A 19,438-nucleotide genomic window follows, 5' to 3' on the forward strand; every position below is an offset into this window, starting at 1 on the left:
CTATGGAAAACAGTATGGAGGATCCTTAAAAAACTAAAAATAGAACTACCCCTACTGGGTATATACCCTGAGAAAACCATAATTCAAAAAGAGTCATGTACCAAAATGTTCACTGCAGCTCTATTTACAATAGCCAGGAGATGGAAACAACCTAAGTGTCCAGCATCGGATGAATGGATAAAGAAGATGTGGTACATATATACAATGGAATATTACTCAGCCATAAAAAGAAACGAAATTGAGCTATTTGTAATGAGGTGGATAGACCTAGAGTCTGTCATACAGAGTGAAGTAAGTCAGAAAGAGAAAAACAAATACCGTATGCTAACACATATATATGGAATCTAAAAAAAAAAAAATGGCACTGATGAACCTAGGTGCAGGGCAGGAATAAAGAGGTAGACATAGAGAATGGACATGATGACATGGGGTGGGAGGGGAAGCTGGGGCGAAGTGAGAGTAGCATTGACATATATACACCACCAAATGTGAAATAGTTGGCTGGTGGGAAGCAGAAGCATAGCACAGGGAGATCGGCTCGGTGCTTTGCAATGACCTAGAGGGGTGGGATAGGGAGGGTGGGAGGGAGACGCAAGAGGGAGGGAACTGGGGACATGTGTATGCATACGGCTGATTCGCTTTGTTGTGCAACAGAAACTAACATGGTACTGTGAAGCAATTATACTCCAATAAAGATGTATTAAAAAAAAACTAATGAAATTTGCCCTGCTAGGTTTATAATTTGCTTGGGACCTCTGGCCCCTTTCTTCCTCCTTTTAGAATGAGAATGTCCTTCCAAGCCTGTCCCACCATTGTATTTGGAATAATCTGTCTGGTTTCACAAGTTCACAGGCTATAGAAGAATTCTGTCTCAGGATGAATCAAACCTTAAGTCTCACTCATACCTGACTTAGACGATATTTACATGATATATTAGTCCAGACTCTCCAGGGAAACAGAACCAATAGGAAGTGTGTGGGCATATGGGTATATACATATATAAATAGAGAGAGAGATTATAAAGAATTAGTTCATGCAATTCCAGAGGCTGACAGACCACAAGATCTGCAAGCTGGAGACCCAGGCGAGCAGATGATGTAGCTCTAGTCCAAAGGCAGGCAGGCTCGAGACCCAGGAAGGGCTGATGCTTCCGTCAGAGTCTGAAGGCAGGAAAAAACTGATGTCCTGGGGCTTCCCTGGTGGCGCAGTGGTTAAGAATCCGCCTGCCAATGCAGGGGACACGGGTTCGAGCCCTGGTCCGGGAAGATCCCACATGCCGCGGAGCAACTAAGCCCACGCGCCACAACTACCGAGCCTGCGCTCTAGAGCCCGCGAGCCACAACTACTGAAGCCCACGTGCCACAAGTACTGAATCCTGTGCGCCTAGATCCCGTGCTCTGCAACGAGAAGCCACTGCAATGAGAAGCCCACGCACCACAACAAAAGAGTAGCCCCCGCTCGCCACAACTAGAGAAAGCCCGTGCACAGCAACGAAGACCCAACACGGCCAAAAATAAATACGTACATTTATTTAAAAAAAAACCAAAAACACAAAACTCATGTCCCAGCTCAAAGGCAGTCAGGCAGGAGTCGTCCCCCTTACTCAGCCTTTTGCTTCTATTCAGGCCTTCAACTGATTGGATGAGACCCATGCACATCAGGGAAGGCAATCTGCTTTACTCAGTTTCCTGATTCAAACGTTAATCTCCACCAGAGACATCTTCACAGACATACCCAGAGTAACGTCTGACCAAACATCTGGGTACTCCATGGCCCAGCCAAGTTGACACATAAAACTAACCATTACAGAAGAGACTTTGAGTTGATGCTGGAATAGGGTAAGACTTTGGGGGGTGCTGGAATTGAGTGAATGTATTTTACAGGTGAGAAAGACATGAATTTGGAGGGGGAGGCAGAGAACAGTACGTTATGGGTTGGACTGCGTCTCCCTAAAATTCATATATTAAAGTCCTAACCCCCATTACCTCAGAAGGTGACCTTACTTGGAGGTAGGGTCTTTACAAAGGTTATCAAGTTAAAATGAAAGTATTAGGGTGGGTCCTAAGGCAACGACTGCTATCCCTATCAAAAGGGGAAACGTGCACACAGACCTGCACAGAGGGAAGACGATGCGAAGAGACACAGGGAGAAGACAGCTATCCACAAGCCGAGGAGAGAGGTCTGGACTAATTCCTTCCCTCACAGCCCCCGGAAGGATGCAACCCTGCCAACACCTTGGTTTTGGAGTTCTAGCTTCCAGAACTATGAGACAATAAACTCCTGTTGTTTAAACCACTTAGTCTGTAGTATTTTTTTTACAGCAGCCCTAGCAAATTAATACACAGACTCTAATCTCTATCTGTCAATTAGTACTGCTCTCACCACATGCTTTTCTTTAATAGTGATCATTAACAGTTACAGAGTGTTTACTAGGTGCTAGTCACTGCAATAAGTACTTGGATACACGCTATCTCAGTGAATACTCAAGGCCACCCTTTGAGTAAACTTTACGGTATAAGAACTGTGACTCAATAAATATACAGTCAAGAAAAAACAACTTTTTTGAAGTTGATGTGATCATTATTCCAATTTCACAACTGAATTCAAGAAAACAACTAGCAGAAGGGCAGGGGCAGAAACTGAAGTACAGACCTGTGCTCTCAACCCCACCTCATCGAAGTGCCCTCCCTACCCCACCTTGCTTGCTTCCAACGTGACAGCTGTGTGAGAAATTACAGTATGCCAAGGTAAGGACTTCAGAGCGTGACAGCACATCGTGCAATTCACAGCTACGTGTTACCTGCAGCCCCACAGTACACTAGAATCCACAAAGCCCATAAAATGAGACAACTCTTAATGAGTTAATTTTTAAACACACAGATTTTAAAAAGCAGGTACTATATGCATTGCCAAGGGTTTTCAGAAGTCTGAATCCAAACTGTAGTAAGGGTCTTTTTAAAAGCTTGTCAAACCGATTCTGAAATTAATATAGAAAGTCAAAGGACCTAGAAAAGCAAAACAATTTTGAAAAAGAACAGAGTTAGCCAACTTGAATTACCTAATTTCATGACTTATTATTATAAAGCTACAGTTATCAAGTGTGGTATTGGTGAAAGGACACATAAATCAGTGCAACAGAACAGAGAGTCCAGAAATGGATCCACAGGTACATGGACAGTTCATTTTTGCCAAATTTGAATGAGCAATTCTGTGGAGAAAGGATAGTATTTTCAATAGAAGTCGTACTGCATCAACAGAATATTCATATGCTAAAGGTATCTATCCCTATACCTGACACCTATTTAAAAGTTAACTCAATACGGATCGGAGTCTAAAAGTGAAACTTGAAGTTGTAAAACTTCCAGAAGAAAACATAAGACCAAATCTTTACGGCCTTGAAGCTGGCAAAGATTTCTTAAATATGACACCCAAAGCATAATCTATAAAGAAAAAGTTAATAAAATGGATTTATCAAAATTTTTTAAATATCTGCTTTTTGAAGACACTATTACAAAAATGAAAGACAAGCCCCAGACTGAAAGAACATATTTACAAAACACATATCTTACATAGGACCTGTACCCAGAATATATAAAAACATTAAAAAATTAATGAGCAAAAGTTTCAATTTAGAAAATGGGCGAAAGCTCTAAACAGACATTTTATTAAAGGAGATACATGAGTGACATGTAAGCACGCTGGAAGATAACATCTTTAATCATCATGGACACATACACAGCTCTGAGATGAGGGGACAAAAAACCAACAATACCAAATGCCGGTGAGGGTGTGGAACAGCTGCAACTCTCATGCACTGCTAGTGTGACGGCAAGGGGGACAGCGCTGTGGAAAACACCGTGAAGTTTCTTATAAAGTTAAACCCACATTTACCGTATGACCCAGCAATTCCACTTCTAGATACTTAGCCAAGAGAAATAAAGACCTCTGTTCACACAGAAATCTGCTGATGAATGTTCACAGCATCATTATCCGTAATCACAAAAAAAAAACCTGGAAATAACTCAAATGGGAATATTACTCAGTAATAAAAAGGAACAAAGTACTAATACAGTATACGGAACACCACTGATGAATCTCAAATTCATCATGCTGAGTGAAAAAGGCTACACACATATGATTCCATTTATGTGACGTTCTGGGGAAAAGTCAGAATTACAGAGACAGATCAATGGCTGCCAGGTCGGGCAGGAAGGGAAAGACCAGGAGCGTATCTGGGGGGATGAGGTTACTGCTCTGCAGTTCCATTACTGCAGTGTTTACGTGACTCTGTATGTCTGTCAAGGTATCCTAAAAAGGGTAAACTTTATGGTAAACAAATTATATCTCAATACAGACTTAAAAAAAAAAAAAGAGTAGCCTTGAGACTGGCTGGGACCCTTTGCTGCAGTGCTGGCACCTGGACAAACATCTCCTCCAGCAGCAAAATACAAAGAAAGCAGAAGGGACTAAAAAGAACCGCATGGGTGCCCAGTTGGGGCAAATTACGAACAGGGAACAAGGTACAAAAAGACCAAAAACCCAACGTCACTTCTGAGGAACCAGGAGCAAAAGCAGGGTACCAGGAACAAAAAGCAGGGTACTGCGCACGCCCCCTGCACACAGACCCACCAAGGGGCTGGGCAGACCAGCGAAGCTACCCCTCTGGCCTGACCCCTGGACCCATTCCTACCCTCGCCCCAGATAAGGAACCCGCTCACCTCCCCGCTTCGGGAATGCAAAGGGAAACTGTGAACGTGCTTTAGCTCCCTTGTGCTGTAGCACGAGTCCCAATAAAGCCTTGCTTGAATTTCTTACGTGGCCTCTTATCAGCTTCTATTGATGAAGGAGTCCAAGAACCCCACAGCTTAAGGCGAAGTTTAAAACTTTTTTTTAAAGATGGGAACATAAAAATCCTAAAAGACGGGCACACCCTGGCTGTCTCAAGCAAGTTAAGTTAGTTAAGTAGATTTGAATAAAGTTTGGGTCTTGTTTTGTTGTCTTTTTAAAGTATGCCATAGCTTCTGTACTACAGGAGTTGGAAGGCCCGGTTTCTGCCCAATTCTGCCAAGCAGGTGATACATAATTGTAAGAGAATATTTATTTCACTTTCTTTTTCTGCTTCTAAGTTCCTTACTTTTAAAAATGAGAAAAGGCATTCCTAACCTCAAGGTCGCTTTAGCTGGCTGATCCTATACATATTTCATACATGGTATATGGAATATGTATACGATCAGCCAACTAAATATAGATATATCATTACAGCAAATTCAGTCAGCGTTAAGACTGAAATTTAACAAAAAAAGCCCTCAGTCATTACAAATGCTAACAGGGAAGCAGACAATAAATTATCTGGAACGGAATTAAGAAAGTATACGAATCACAAGTACCAAAAAAAACTCGCATGTTTGCTAATGGGAATATATTGGGCCTTTTATAAATAGTAACTTTCTTTGGGGATGGGCACAAAGATGTCCTTTTGTAAGAGAATTATTATCGCAGGTTATCTTTGTGGAGTAATAAATGCAATTTAATTATTTTGCCAACAAAACACTTACCAAGTGCGCACCAAGTGTCAGCACTAAGTGCTTTACATATTAACTCATATCCGCAAGAACCAAAAGACGGCACCAAATGTACTTAGGAAGTAATTTCCTTACAGTCACAGGTTTTATGGAAAAGCTTCAGCAAGTCCCAGTATAACTGATGAAGGAAAAGCATTTGTATCAGTCATGCCGAATTTGAAACCATTTCTGAAGAACCCCGGTAAAGATCGTTTGCGTTCCATACCTAAAACTATGTGCCCTTATCCTTATTCCAGAAGCTATCGTTCTGATTTAATAAATGAGGAACTAAAGTCTCTACTCACGTGGCTACTAGAGAACAAGAGTTCGGTATTTAATAGCTTTTCTTCATGTTCTCATACACGAATCACCAGTAAGAGCCATAGCACAGGTGCTGAACGTGCCTCGGGGACAACGCCTGTGCGTGCGTGTGTGTGTGTGCCAGCGCGTCCCCAAGGAACGGCGGTCCTAAACACATGCTTCAGGCCCGGGAAGGCAGGGGGCCCTCGGCCTGGGCCTCAGGGCTTACACGGTCTTGCTTTCTGTGGCCCTCCTGCCGCTTCATTCCGAGGACCCTTCGAGAACATTCCAGGATAACGTAGTGCCGAGATTCCCTATCCAAACGGCTCCAAAGCTGCTTCCAGGGTCCGTCTAGCTGAGAGAAGAGACCCTGCCACCAGTATATATGCTGCTAGGCTGGGAAAGGGCCAAAAGGGGCTGTTGGGGTTGGGGGGCAGGGGTGATGGGGGGCATGTAAACTGCACTATTCCCGCCCGCATCATCACACGCACCCAGGTCGTCAAGGGGGTGGGACAGAGCCCGCTCTCCCCGCGCCTCCACTTCCCGGAAAAGAAGTCAGTGAAATCTCAGGTGCTTAAAGACGGCTCCCCAAGAGTAAGCCAGAGACTCCCTGCCAACGGCGGGGCAACGGCAGCCCAACGCCAGCTAAGGGGAGATGCAGACAAACGCCAAGCCAGGCGCACTGGCGGATGGAGATGAAGCCCTGAGCGGGCTAGAGGAGCACGACGGCCAAGGCTGAGCCCTTCCCCGCGGCGGATCCCCGCGGCCAGCCGCAGCCCCGCTCTACTGTGGGGGGAGGCGTGCGCAGGCGGACAGGCAGGGTCGCTAAGAAACGGGTCCGGACGTCGTCCGCACTGCGGGGAGACGGCAGCTCAGCATCGGCGGTCGGCTGGCTGGTGCGGGTCGAGGGCCCGACCATCAGCTGATTCTGGGGAGCCAGTCAAGCGCCCGCGGGGGCAAAGGGCGGGGCCGCGCCAACGTCCCCGCCGCGGCCGACGTCAGTGCCGCTTGCCGCTTGCCGCTTGCCGCAGGATCGCCGGGGCGCAGCTCGCGGGCAGCTCTCCGCGGGAGCCACCGAGACCTCTGCGCTGCTCGGCGAACATGGCCGACTCGGAGAACCAGGGCCCCGCGGAGCCGAGCCAGGCGGCGGCGGCAGCGGCGGCGGAGGAGGAGGTAATGGCGGAAGGCGGTGCGCAGGGGGGAGATTCTGACAGCGCGTCCGGCGACTCCGACGGCGCGGTCGGTCAGACGGCTGAGGAGCCCCAGACGCCTGCAGAGAATGCACCGAAGCCTAGAAATGACTTTATCGAGAGCCTGCCTAACTCGGTGAAATGCCGAGTCCTGGCCCTCAAAAAGCTGCAGAAGCGGTGCGATAAGATAGAAGCCAAATTTGATAAGGAATTCCAGGCTCTGGAGAAGAAGTATAACGACATCTATAAGCCCTTACTCGCTAAGATCCAGGAGCTCACCGGTGAGATGGAGGGGTGTGCGTGGACCTTAGAGGGTGACGACGAGGAGTTGGAGGATGAAGAGTACGAGGAGGAGGAGGAGGGAGAGCCTGCGGTGGAGGCGGCGGCTGCTGCCGCCAGAGATGAGGGTCCCCACTCTGCAGTGTCTGACGACGCCCAGAAATAAGCGGGGGCAGAGATTGCAGAGGAGAATGACGACGCAGATTCAAAACCCCGATTTTTTTTTTTTCTTTTACACATCGGTGGACTTGAAAAGGCTCAGGTTTTGGACCAAAGTACAATGTGAATCAATTCTGACATTCCTAGAATCATATTAAATCGACGCAATCAGGTTCTGGCCAGCCCGTTTCCAATCTGAACACCAATATACCAAAAGGTGTTGTAAACGAGTTAAATTTAAAATGGCTTTTTCATGATCTCTTCTGCGAGGGCTGGAGTTGAGACTTCCTAAGGGTGTCAAGTAGATGTGAAGTAAAGAACGTCACTTTGCAACCCTTTGATCACACTGTCATCACACTACGCACAGAACACCCAAGCCGAGACCGAACATGTTCTCAATGCCTAATTCTTCAATTTCTTTAGTCTTGCATTTTTCCAGCTCAGAAGCATCAGAACCCAAGAAAAATCTCATCTTTAAGACTTTGCTTTCATAACCCAGACATCAGCTTTACACTTCAGAGAAGCGTGATGGGATGGAGGAAGCCCGTGCCGGAGATCATGACAGTACTGTTAATGAGGCCCAGAAAACTGCCACTTCAAATTCTAAAGACTGTACTGAATATTTGGTTCTGAGAAGGAGGGTGTATAACCTGTACACTATTGTCAACATATGTGTTCATTATTTACAGTCTCGTGTTTATGTGTTTCCCTGGTAGTGTCTATTTACAAAGGTGTTAAAAAAAAAACAATGTTTAAGTATTGATCCCTTTATCTAGCATTTTAGAAATATTAATTTACTTGAAAAGATGTAGAATCTAGTAAATTCTGTAAAGCATGTGTATCCAGTGTCATGTTGGATCCTTGTGATGTCTTTTTGTCTTGTAGCTTTTAGAATGTAGCTGTGAAAATTATCAGAACTCTTCACGGAAGCTGATGTGTGGAAAAAATATATACTTGAAGAACCAATCCAACTGTGTGTCCCCATCCCCAGCTCAGAAGTAGAAAGGGTTTAAGTTTGCTTGTGTTAGCTGTGCCTTCCTTATTTTGCTATGTAAATGTGACATATTAAATATAAAATGGTGCATAATCAAATTTTTCTGCTTGAGAACAGACTGTCATACAGTAAAGGATTTTTAGGAGGACACATTTAATGTAAAGACTCTTAGCTTCTTTGTGGGTTTTGAATTGTGTGATCTGTAAAGAAATTTAAGCATAACGTTGTTTACCACTGTGGTGTTAATAAAACAGTATTTTCAAAAAACAAAAGGACTCATACCCTGAATGCCTGGAATCAAATCCCAGCTCTGCCTCCTATTAGCAATGAATCTTGGGCAATTACGTTAATCTGTGTTCAGTTGCTCCTCATCTATAAAAGGGGATAGTAAGTCCCTTCCTCACAGGTTATTATGAAGAACAAACTAGTTAATTTACATAAATCCCACAGACCAGTGTCTGACCCTAAGGGTTCAAGATATTTTAGCTATTATTATTATGGTTATTATTATTATATGAAAGATAAAGATGATGATTTGAAATTCAATCCTCCTAAATTACGAAAGAAGAAAAAATACATATTATATTCCTAAGTTCATGATATTACTGTTAAAGTGGGCTTTAATTCATAAACACAGGTAGTTCAATAAACTGTCTTGTTTTGTTTTCCTCAGTATAAAAATCAGGTTTTGATTTCTTCCCAGAAAGGACAAAAGACTTTAATGTGACATTATGCATATATTAAAAAGTCTATTTCAGCTTTATATTTGGGCATTCTAAATGAAGTATAAAACTGAGGACCCCCCCCAAAATTTTAAACACAGACGTGTTTTCTTCCATTTCCCTTAAGGGTTAAAATTAGAAGCAAAATTAGACTGCTTTACCTTAGGGAACGGAAGGAAGCTCTGACCTGTTGCTAATGGCAATAGTTGAGTGAAACCTTAATGTATTATTAATCTTCCTTAGGGCCAGGACAACAAAAAGAGAAAATCAAAATAATGTATTACGTAAGTCAATGATTATCTTAACCATGATTATCTGAAATAGAAGGGAAAAAATCTAAAAAAATTCAATATTCATTTCTTATCCCTAGGAGTAAGAGACTGTCATTTAATATTTTTCTAGGGCCCACAAAAAAGCAAAACTGAATGAAACAAATAAGGTGTGTAGTTAGTGGGGGGAAAAAAATTTTTTTTTCAGGCATGTGATTACTATACATAGAAAACCCAAGAGAATCAACTGAAAGCTGTCACATTCACAAATTTGAGGAATAGAACAGACATATAAATATATAAAAACCAATAACTATTTCTAGGCACTACTACTGATAAAAATATATGCGAAGGGCTCTCTTTCACAGTAGAAATAAGAAACCAAAATATTTATAAACACCTCTAATAAAAATGTATATAACCAATGAAAAAAAAACAGTATCACAAAGAAATGTAAAAGAGGCCTTTGGAAGGTGAGATTGAATATCACAAAAGTGTCAATTCTTCCCAAATTAACTTTTAATTTATTACACTTCAAATCAAAACCCAAACTGGATCTGGAACCATATAATTACCCTAATCTTCACCTGTAAGAATAGGAAAACAAGATTTTTACCTTAGACCAGACACAAAAAAAATTTTTTTAATTGAAGAAAATATATTGTTAAGTATCAATTACTAGACAGGGAAAGGTTACATTTAGAATGATTTAAGACCAAAAGAAATAATCGACAGGCACGACAACACAAAAATTAAGAAGTTTTAGAGATTTAAACAGACTCCACATTTTTAAAAGTAAACAGCAAACTGGGAATAAAATCTGCAATAAATACAAATGACAAAGGGCTAATAGTCTTAATATAACAAAGAGTTGATACAAATGATATGAAAATCATTTCATCTTAATAGAGAAAAACGTAAAGGACATCGGCAGACGACTTTAAAAAAGGGAAATACTGCAATCCTGTTTGGGGCAGCAAGACACATCCTGAAAGGGCAATACTAAGTGGACCAGGCCTCCAGCAAGGTCTGGAGGATATGCAGGCCGAGCTGTGTGCTCTGGCCAGCAATCTTTCTTTCACTTACGATAAGACTTTAGCTGTGGGGTTTTCTAGCTACCAGTCATACCACTGTTGGTTACTTTTCTCAGGAGAAGGCACATAATGTGCCCTTCACAATGTCAAACAATTTCCACCATTTTCCTAACTGGGTTGATCTTTCCCCTCTGTTTCCTGCACTGCTTATTTGATAGTTCCTCAGGCAGACATAAATCTTGTGTGTTAACATGTAGCAGGATACCCTCCCTTGAAGGCAGGTCAAACGCTCTCACTCATAAACCTTTTTTCATCCATTAGAGGCCCAAATTAGTAAGCAACGCACAAAGTAACTGGCAGAAAGAAAGGCAACTGTGCATTACACATTCAGCTCAGTCTCTAAGAGCATTATGCAGAAGACTGCAGCACGCCCACGCTCCCTGCCCGAGCACATCACAGCAGCTCTCCGGGAGTTTACAATTAAGTGTACACAGACGCATTTGCATGTGCACACACATAGACACAAACACTTTTTTTTATTGGGGTGGAATTCACAAAACATAGCCGTTTTAAATGAACAATTCAGTGGCAGTTAATACATTAATAATGCTGGGCAATGACGACTTCTATCTCATTCACTTTTTTTAAACAAAAATATTTTAGAGGTAAACATCAGTAAAAAGGATCAATGCTGGGCAGAATATGTCAAGTAGCCTATGCATGGAAGAAATACGAATTTTACAAGTGAGGTCGAGTTTCTGATTAAATTAGACTAGATTAAAAAAAAAGAACACTCAGTATTTGTAAGGATTCGATGAAACGGGTACTTCTCATACATTGACGATAATGTATAAGCTGGTATAATTCATTAGCAAAATCAATTTAGTAAAAATATCAACAAATTCAAAATGATCTACACTAATTCAATTTCACCCTTGGGACCTTACCATTAAAAGGAAGTTTAAAAACAAACAAAGCTTTATACATAAGATGACTGATACAGTGTTATTAAAAATGGAGGGGGAAGAGAAAGAAAAAAAGGGAAAGAAAAAAAAAAAGACACAGAAACAAGCCAGATACGCAAAAGGGAAAGAATAGAAAATACACATTTACACAGCAGGCTGTGCAGCCATTATTAAGGGTGTTCATGAGGGCTTTACAATAACATTATATATATAAGCACTGTCTCAGCCTAAGTTTAAAAATTCAGACATACACTTTTATACGTACATTGTATGTCTTTAACTATGCCAACTTTGTTTTTAAAAAATTGCAAGTCTGCCTGAAACGAAAACGGCAAACTCTTCGAAGTCATTTATCTTCTAGGGATGAGGGGACGTGGGGACTCTGGAGCCCTGGTCTTGGCCCTCTAAGTGGCAGTGTCAGTCAAACAGAATGGCTCTGAATCCTGGCTCTGGTGTTTGAACACTGGACCTCCGGCTGTGTAACCTTGAACAAGTGACTTTTGTCTCTCTCTGCCTCAGTTTCTTCAACTGTAAAGTGGGGAGGACTGCGTGGGAAGGACTCAGAATAATGCCTGACACAAGGGAAGCACTCGAGAAACGTTACTGGCATTTTAATTATCTGCTATTCCTACAACAGCCCAGTGCGAGTACCACGCAGGTCTTCACGATTACACCTCTCACAGACTATCTCAAGAGATCAAGGTGGGAGGAAGACGCAAGAGGGAGGAGATACGGGGATATATGTATATGTAAAGCTGATTCACTTTGCTATAAAGCAGAAACTAACACACCACTGTAAAGCAATTATACTCCAATAAAGACGATAAAAAAAAAAGAGATCAAGTGAAGTCTTTCATTAGTCCTAACTTCAGTAGATCTTTAGGCGCTAGAAAGATTTGTCATGTGTGGGTTTTATTCTCAGGTTCTCTCTATGGAATCTAGGTGCCCTTTGGAGCAGTTACCTTAAGCCTGGCATTTCCTTTTCACTATTCCCTCTCCCCACCCCTTTTTTAATATGGAAGAAATGGGGGAAGATATTGATTGCATTTGATTTGATTAAATTGAGTTAAACTGGGGGAAATCTAGAATGATATGTGGGGTTTTTTAATTAATGGTAGTAACACCATGCCACAGAGTGTGAGAACTACTTAACCACAAATAGTCATGTAATGCAGTATTATTCAGATGTGACTGCCAGTTGTTCCAAGATGTAGCTAAGATGTGGCCACCAGCAATCACCCACGGATGTTCTCCTACCTGGATGCTTATAATTCAATTGTCTGTCTGCAGCTCTTGTCCAAGGAAAGGAAGCAATTTTAAGTCCAAATGGAATGTAATAAATTATGGATACAGAATTGGTACCCTTCTGACACTTCCCTCCAGGGCAGTGGTGACAGCAAATATCTTACTGTTAACAGAAACAGCTTCAATGCCAGCAGTATCTGTATACACAACACTCAAGTTAAAAATCCAGCAGGTGTTATTCTTTTGGTTCTTTCATTTAATTTTCTTAGACTAATCTATGAAATACCCAAAAAGGACCCCCGGTGATGAGGTTATGGCATATAAGAGTCAAAAGGAAATAACAGCTGCAATGATTAATCTTTTAGCGTCATATACAAGCTTTCTTACCGGGATCTCAACATGCTTTAATGTTAAGATTTCTGCTTTTTGCAACATTAAAGGTAAAGGAAAAAAACATCTGCTTGTCTTCTTCTGGCTGTCCCTAACTCTGACAGCAATACTATGTAATGAGGCAGTAACCACACTAGGTTCTCAGAAGCCTTCCCAACAGGTAACTGTGCCAGCAAGGGGGTCTGCTCCTGTCACCGAGTACAGAGTCATGGACAACAGTGCCTAAAGCAGTGGGTGAGCTCCCCACCGTGTGTTCGATGAGTGCTAGCAACACAGAAAAGCCGAAACCCAAACTTGCACCGAACACAGAAGCCATTCCACGTTTAAATTTCAAGCATCGCGTACTGGCAATAAAAACAAGAACCCCCCTCTGCCTGGCAATATTTAAAACGACAGCACATTTTACTGAACAAAGATTTGAAAACTTTTTTAGAAAGAGAGAAGCTATTTTTTAGAAAGTCATGGTAACATAACAATGGAGTTTTGTAATACAAGTAAAAGAATAATGTAAGTTCCCTTATTACTCCCTTGAAATTATGCACTGTCTTTCTTTTAAGGAACCTGTATGTCATCAGACCATCCTTATGAAAAATGTCTTGTAGAAGCAGCCCTGAGGTCAATTAGGGACAAATAACTGCATAGACAGAGAAAAGGAACCCACATGGCTGTAAACAAAAGCACGCTCTCCACACTGGTTCTGAGGACCCCGCATGGGATCAGCAATGTCCAGGAGTGCATATGTGTCAGTGTATGGTCAGGACATTCAAGATGGCTGTCCTCTTGCTCGCTGTCCATCCCCTGCTCTACCAGTGCCTGCTTCACCTAGCCCTGCTCACATGACTGACCTTCCTACATACTTGCCCCGGGCCCTAACTAAATGACCGTTCTAATTTGAGATGAGAACATCTCCGCGAAGACAGATAGCTTATCAAAGGGGTGTTGAGGGGCATGCCCGTCTACTGGTTTCCCTGATAACTGAGAGCCAACCTGACGTTCATTCCCCCTATAACTGCTAACCTCCTCCATCCCCCCGGTAGCAAAGACTGCCACCACATCCTGCCTGACCTCGGATGCACACAGTGGGGTGTCGCTCCAAAACCTTGCTTCAGACATGTAAGATCTCCCATCCAGTAAACCACTGATGTCTCTGTTCCTGACTCCAGGCTCTTTCTTCGGTCTTAAGGCTGGGCAAGTACAGAGCTTGTAGGACTGTGGGGTGCAGCCCAAGAGTCAGCAACAAATATAAATAATGGAGAAGGAAAAAAAGAAGACGAAGAAAGAAAGTGTGCCACGGACCCACATCTATCATGCAACTCCTTTGCTCACAAACTTTACAGAGCACCTTTCCCTTTTTATTATATCCTCATCTCTACTTTCTAGTATCCAAATCTTAGGAGTCCTCCCAACAGCTCTAATCCCATATCCATCCTCCCAGATGCATCTGTCCACGTGGATTTCTCTGATCCCCTTCCGATCCAATTAATCAATTTTGTCTTCATACTTCATTTACGGTTACATATGAGAACAGCTTATCACCCTAAACAAACTGTGGTCTACTTCAGTGTTCCTGCACAAACTGTCTCTCAACTATTAAGTGAATTCAGTCGCTGATTCAAAGAAACACCTACTGAATAAGGAGAGACAGTGAGAGAGAGAGAGAGAGAGAGAAGCAGAGAGACAGAAAGAGAAAAACTCAGACCCGGAAAGAGAGAGAGCAAAAAAGGCAGAGACAAAAAGTACTCCAAGAGCAATAATTTTATAAAGATATGAAAAAGAAAAGTCCCAACAACTGCCTCTTCTGAAGACTACATCTCAAATCACCTATGCCCACACGACATCGCTCTTGGCCCCACCCGGTGTATCTAACACACAGCGCATTAGGATGACTCACCAGAACGTGAAGAAACTCTGAATATGCCCCTCCTCAGGCTGCTTGCCCAGCCCACCGTTAGCTCCTAACAAATGATGCACACACTGTCGTGTCTGAAATCTGCTGCAAAAGCTCAGACGTCCTTTGAAAGACTAAAGGCTGTAGATGTATCTATGTACACACATACATACATATGTAATAAAGCAATCATCAAAACCAGGAGGGAAGAGAAATCACCTGGACCCACAAGCCACTTTATGATCTGCCATAAATTCCCCAATGCTAAAAACAGTATCAAGGACTTCCCTGGTGGCGCAGTGGCTGAGACTCCGCGCTCCCAAGGCAGGGAGCCCGGGTTCGATCCCTGGTCAGGGAACTAGATCCCACATGCGGCAACTAAGAGTTCACATGCCGCAACTAAAGATCCCGCATGCCTCAACTAAAGATCCCACATGCTGCCGCGAAGATCCCACGTGCCACAACGAGGACCCATCGCAGCCAAATAAATAAATGAATATTAAAAAATGAAAACTAAATAAAATAAAAACATTATCAGACTCTACGGAATAATGAGACTGTTCTTATTAAACAAATCATTCGCTGTTAACAAAAATACCAACATTATGTAGATAAAGAAAGGACAGTGCTTTCAGCTCTAAAAGATTCTTATTAAGTTAGAGTTTCGATTGAAACACCTACTTGAGACAAGACTAGCCTCTATATTAGATTCCCAGAGTCAAGATAATTTCATCATCTGAAGCCATTCTGTTGGGTACTTAGCAACTTCTGGATTATTTTACTTAATTCTGGTATTAGAGCTCACACTTGCCCCAAAGCTAAGGCTTCCTGGAGAGTCTGGAAGGTTTACATGACAAAAAAGATTACTGAATGTTACATTAGACCACTTGGGCTTCTAGCTATCTTTAAAAGCATAAAAGGATGGAAGAAGAGGCCTGTCAGTTTTTCTATCATGCCTGTTTTCCAAAGGGAAAACTTATGGGAGGAAGCCAATATACATCACTTGGACAGAGTGAATTTCATAGGATCTCTGTTCGCATCTTTGCAACTATTTACAGTAAGAAGCCAACTAGCACCCAGAGTGACTTAGCTTTAATTTCCCAACATGCTTGAAACAGCACACAACTTCTCTTCATCTGTAACTTCTTCCACAGCGTCAACGAACCCTTGCCTCCAGAAGGCTTCCCTCGCTCACAACCCTCCCAAGTGGAGACTGCCACTCCCTCGTCTTTCCTCACCCCTACCGCTTCTTTAAGCCAAGAAGTTGTGTCTCTAGCTGATGTGCTAACGGTCCCTAAATCCTCATCTCAAGAGTCTACTTTCTATTTGAATACATACAACTCACCTAAAAACATACATTTTCCCTGTCCTCGTTTTTATTTATTTCACCACTTTCTTCCTTGTGTAGGCAACCTCAAGTTCACTGGTCATGAAGACTGGCATAAGTAAACAAATAAACTACTGATATAAGACTTCTCTTCTAATACAACAAACTAGTGAATATAACAAAAAAGAAGCGGACTCACAGACATAGAGAACAAACTATGGTTACCTGTCGGGGGGAGGGGCAACATAGGGGGTGGGAAGTGGGAGGTACAAACTACCTGGTGTAAGATAGGTTCAAGGGTGTACTGTACAATATGGGAATACAGCCAATATTTTGTAATAATTGTAAATGGAAAGTAACCTTTAAAGACTGTATTAAAATTTTAAATGCAAAAAAGAAAAACATCCTACTTAAAAAAAACAACTATGAATTGATTTTAAAAAAAGACCTCTCTTGATGATAGACATAAATTTTCAGCTCTAAACAAAATCACCTAGGTATCACACAGACATGTCAAAATCAACACATACAAAATAGAACTCTTTCCCCTCCACCCTGTGCTACAGATTGTGTTTCCTGTTGGTCAGCTCTCCAAATTAGAAGCCTCAGAGTTGATATCAATACGTGCCTCTCGGGACTTCCCCTGGTGGCGCAGTGGTTACGAATCTGCCTGCCAATGCAGGGGACAAGGGTGTTCGAGCCCTGGTTCGGGAAGATCCCACATGCCGTGGAGCGACTAAGCACGTGCGCCACAACTACTGAGCCTGCGCTCTAGAGCCCACGAGCCACAACTACTGAGCCCACGAGCCACAACTACTGAGCCCGTGTGCCTAGAGCCCATGCTCTGCAACAAGAAGCCACTGCAGTGAGAAGCCCGCGCTCTGCGACAAAGAGTAGCCCCCGCTCGTCGCAACTAGAGAAAGCCCATGCGCAGCAACAAAGACCCAACGCAGCCATAAACAAATAAATAAATTGATTAAAAAAAAAATACATGACTCTCTAGTACCATCTGTATATAATGCGACACTAGCTCCCGCTGATTACATAAACACGTAGCCAGCTCCGTATCCCTGCTAGCTTCACTTTGGCCCTTACCACCCTGCCCTTGAGCTACCTCAACAGCCTCGTAACGGGCCTCTCCACACGTGGCTGACTTCCGTATGGCCACCAGTCATCACTCAAAAAGAGATCAACCATGTCCCACCGCAAACCCATTCCAGGTCTTGATAAGCTCCACCCCAATACCACTGCGCCCACCCTCCATCCGCACCCTAAGCCCCGCCCCACAAATACTCCTCATTCTCTGGCATGTGTTAAATTGGAGAGTCTGACTCATATTATTCCCTGTGTCTGAAATGTTTTCCCTCTTCAGTGTCTGGTCAGAGTGTTATGGCCTCTCCTCCTGGTTCCCTGGCGCTTGGCCTATCACTTTCCTATCACATGCACCATAATCTACCGCAATCATTCATTACACTGTCCCTTCCCAGCTAGTCTTGAGGATAAAAGTTACTTATTTCCTATACTCAGCAGCACGCCTGGCGTACAGCAGACACTCAGTGCTTGTAAACTGAATTGATTAATATGCAGATGGCCAACAACCTCACTCATAATTTAATTCAAAAGCAAACAAAATTGAATTTTTTCCTCCTCCAAAGGGATAACACAGAGAAAACCATCCTGAAAAATCAGATATACTTGGATTAATTTTCATGAGGCAGAAAGAATTTAATTTAAAACCTGTATTACAAATTCTTCAGCAACAGAACCACAATAATCGTAAGCATCTGTACGGCTTTCGCTTATTCAACACAGTTTTGGGAGCATTTTTATGCCACTCACTCTGCTGGATACTGGAAACTTTATGCTAAATGCTGGGAGTTCATTCATTCCAAAATGTTCTCCTATAAATTACCTCACTTTAGTCTCACAACCATTCCATAAGGGAGGCAAGACAGTTATTATAACCCCCATTTGACAGATGAGAAACTGAGATCAGAGAGTTTACGTGATTTGCTCAGGGTCAAAGCCAGTAAGACAGAGATGTAGAACTACAACAGTTATCTCCTGAACCCAGGTCTGCTGCTTCCTCTACTATTAACCCCTACAGTTGCCTTAGCACCCTTACTCCCTCTGAAGAAGGGATGAAAATTTAACTTCAGTCTTGGTCTTAAAAGGAAAAGTGCAGAGAAATGAAGTAACGTGTGCATGGTCCAGGGTCAGGACTAACCTGTTCTCCTTGCACACAGCCACTCTGTCTCCCCCAGGTATCAGCTTCTTCTGTTCAATCACGCCATAGCTTTCTCGACAAATCTATATTTAAGGGGGGAAGAAAGAAACATTTCAATTTTGTTGACCACTTATCTTTCTAGACCCCAAATGACTGAGAGAAGCTTTAGGAACAAATGTAGCTTAATGACTACTTATTACCACAGAACATTCTCAGGAGGAGAAAGGGAACCTGAGTCAGAGAACACTGGCACCTTAAAAGATATCTTTTTATTTTCCTTCATTACTGTTTTTTTTTTTAACACCTTTAGTGGAGTATAATTGCTTTACAATGTTGTGTTAGTTTCTGCTGTATAACAAAGTGAATCAGCTATACATATACCTATATCCCCATATCCCCTCCCTCTTGTGTCTCCCTCCCACCCTCCCTATCCCACCCCTCTAGGTGGACACAAAGCACCGAGCTGATCTCCCTGTGCTATGCAGCTGCTTCCCACTAGCTAGCTATTTTACGTTTGGTAGAGTATATATGCCAAGATATGGAGTTGCCAATAAATGCAATCAAAGAGAAAATGAAATGAACTCTAGAAATTATATGTATAGGAGTAAAGAGGAATAATGCTTCAGTAATTTTCTTAATTGTATAGATTAGTCATTCATTCAACACATTTACTGAACCCCTGTAACATTCAAGACACTCTGACCACCATATGACCCACCAATTCTACTCCTGAGTATATATCTGAAAAAAACAAAAACAGTAATTCGAAAAAATACATGCACCCCAATATTTACAGCAACATTATTTACAATAGCCAAGATATGGAAGCAACCTAAGTGTCCATCAGCAGATGAATGGGTAAATAAGATGTGACACATGTACACAATG

General features: G+C 42.5%; 2 protein-coding genes across 9 annotated transcripts in view; one reads left to right on the top strand and one right to left on the bottom strand.

The window, feature by feature from the left end:
* The window catches only part of HERC3 (HECT and RLD domain containing E3 ubiquitin protein ligase 3), a 139,367-nt gene that overhangs the window by 25,996 nt on the left and 93,933 nt on the right, over nt 1-19,438 (bottom strand). For all 8 annotated transcript variants that reach the window (XR_013828185.1, XM_079920396.1, XM_079920394.1 and 5 more), the window contains one exon: nt 18,551-18,633. Coding sequence is in view for 7 of the 8 variants with exons in the window: in XM_079920396.1 (XP_079776522.1) it covers nt 18,551-18,633 (83 nt within the window). In the remaining variant the exon portion in view is untranslated. The remainder of the gene's footprint in view (nt 1-18,550; nt 18,634-19,438) is intronic.
* On the top strand, nt 5,868-9,665 carry NAP1L5 (nucleosome assembly protein 1 like 5). The gene has a single exon (XM_079920407.1). It carries the CDS (start codon nt 6,963-6,965, stop codon nt 7,494-7,496), a length of 534 nt encoding a protein of 177 aa, XP_079776533.1. The 5' UTR covers nt 5,868-6,962; the 3' UTR covers nt 7,497-9,665.

The sequence above is a fragment of the Stenella coeruleoalba genome (assembly GCF_951394435.1).
Source record: "Stenella coeruleoalba genome assembly, chromosome: 4".
NCBI classification, from domain to species: Eukaryota; Metazoa; Chordata; class Mammalia; order Artiodactyla; family Delphinidae; genus Stenella; species Stenella coeruleoalba.

Bases quoted from the DNA above. Each gene is read 5' to 3' on its own strand.
- NAP1L5 (XM_079920407.1), top strand. From the start codon at position 6,963: ATGGCCGACTCGGAGAACCAGGGCCCCGCGGAGCCGAGCCAGGCGGCG.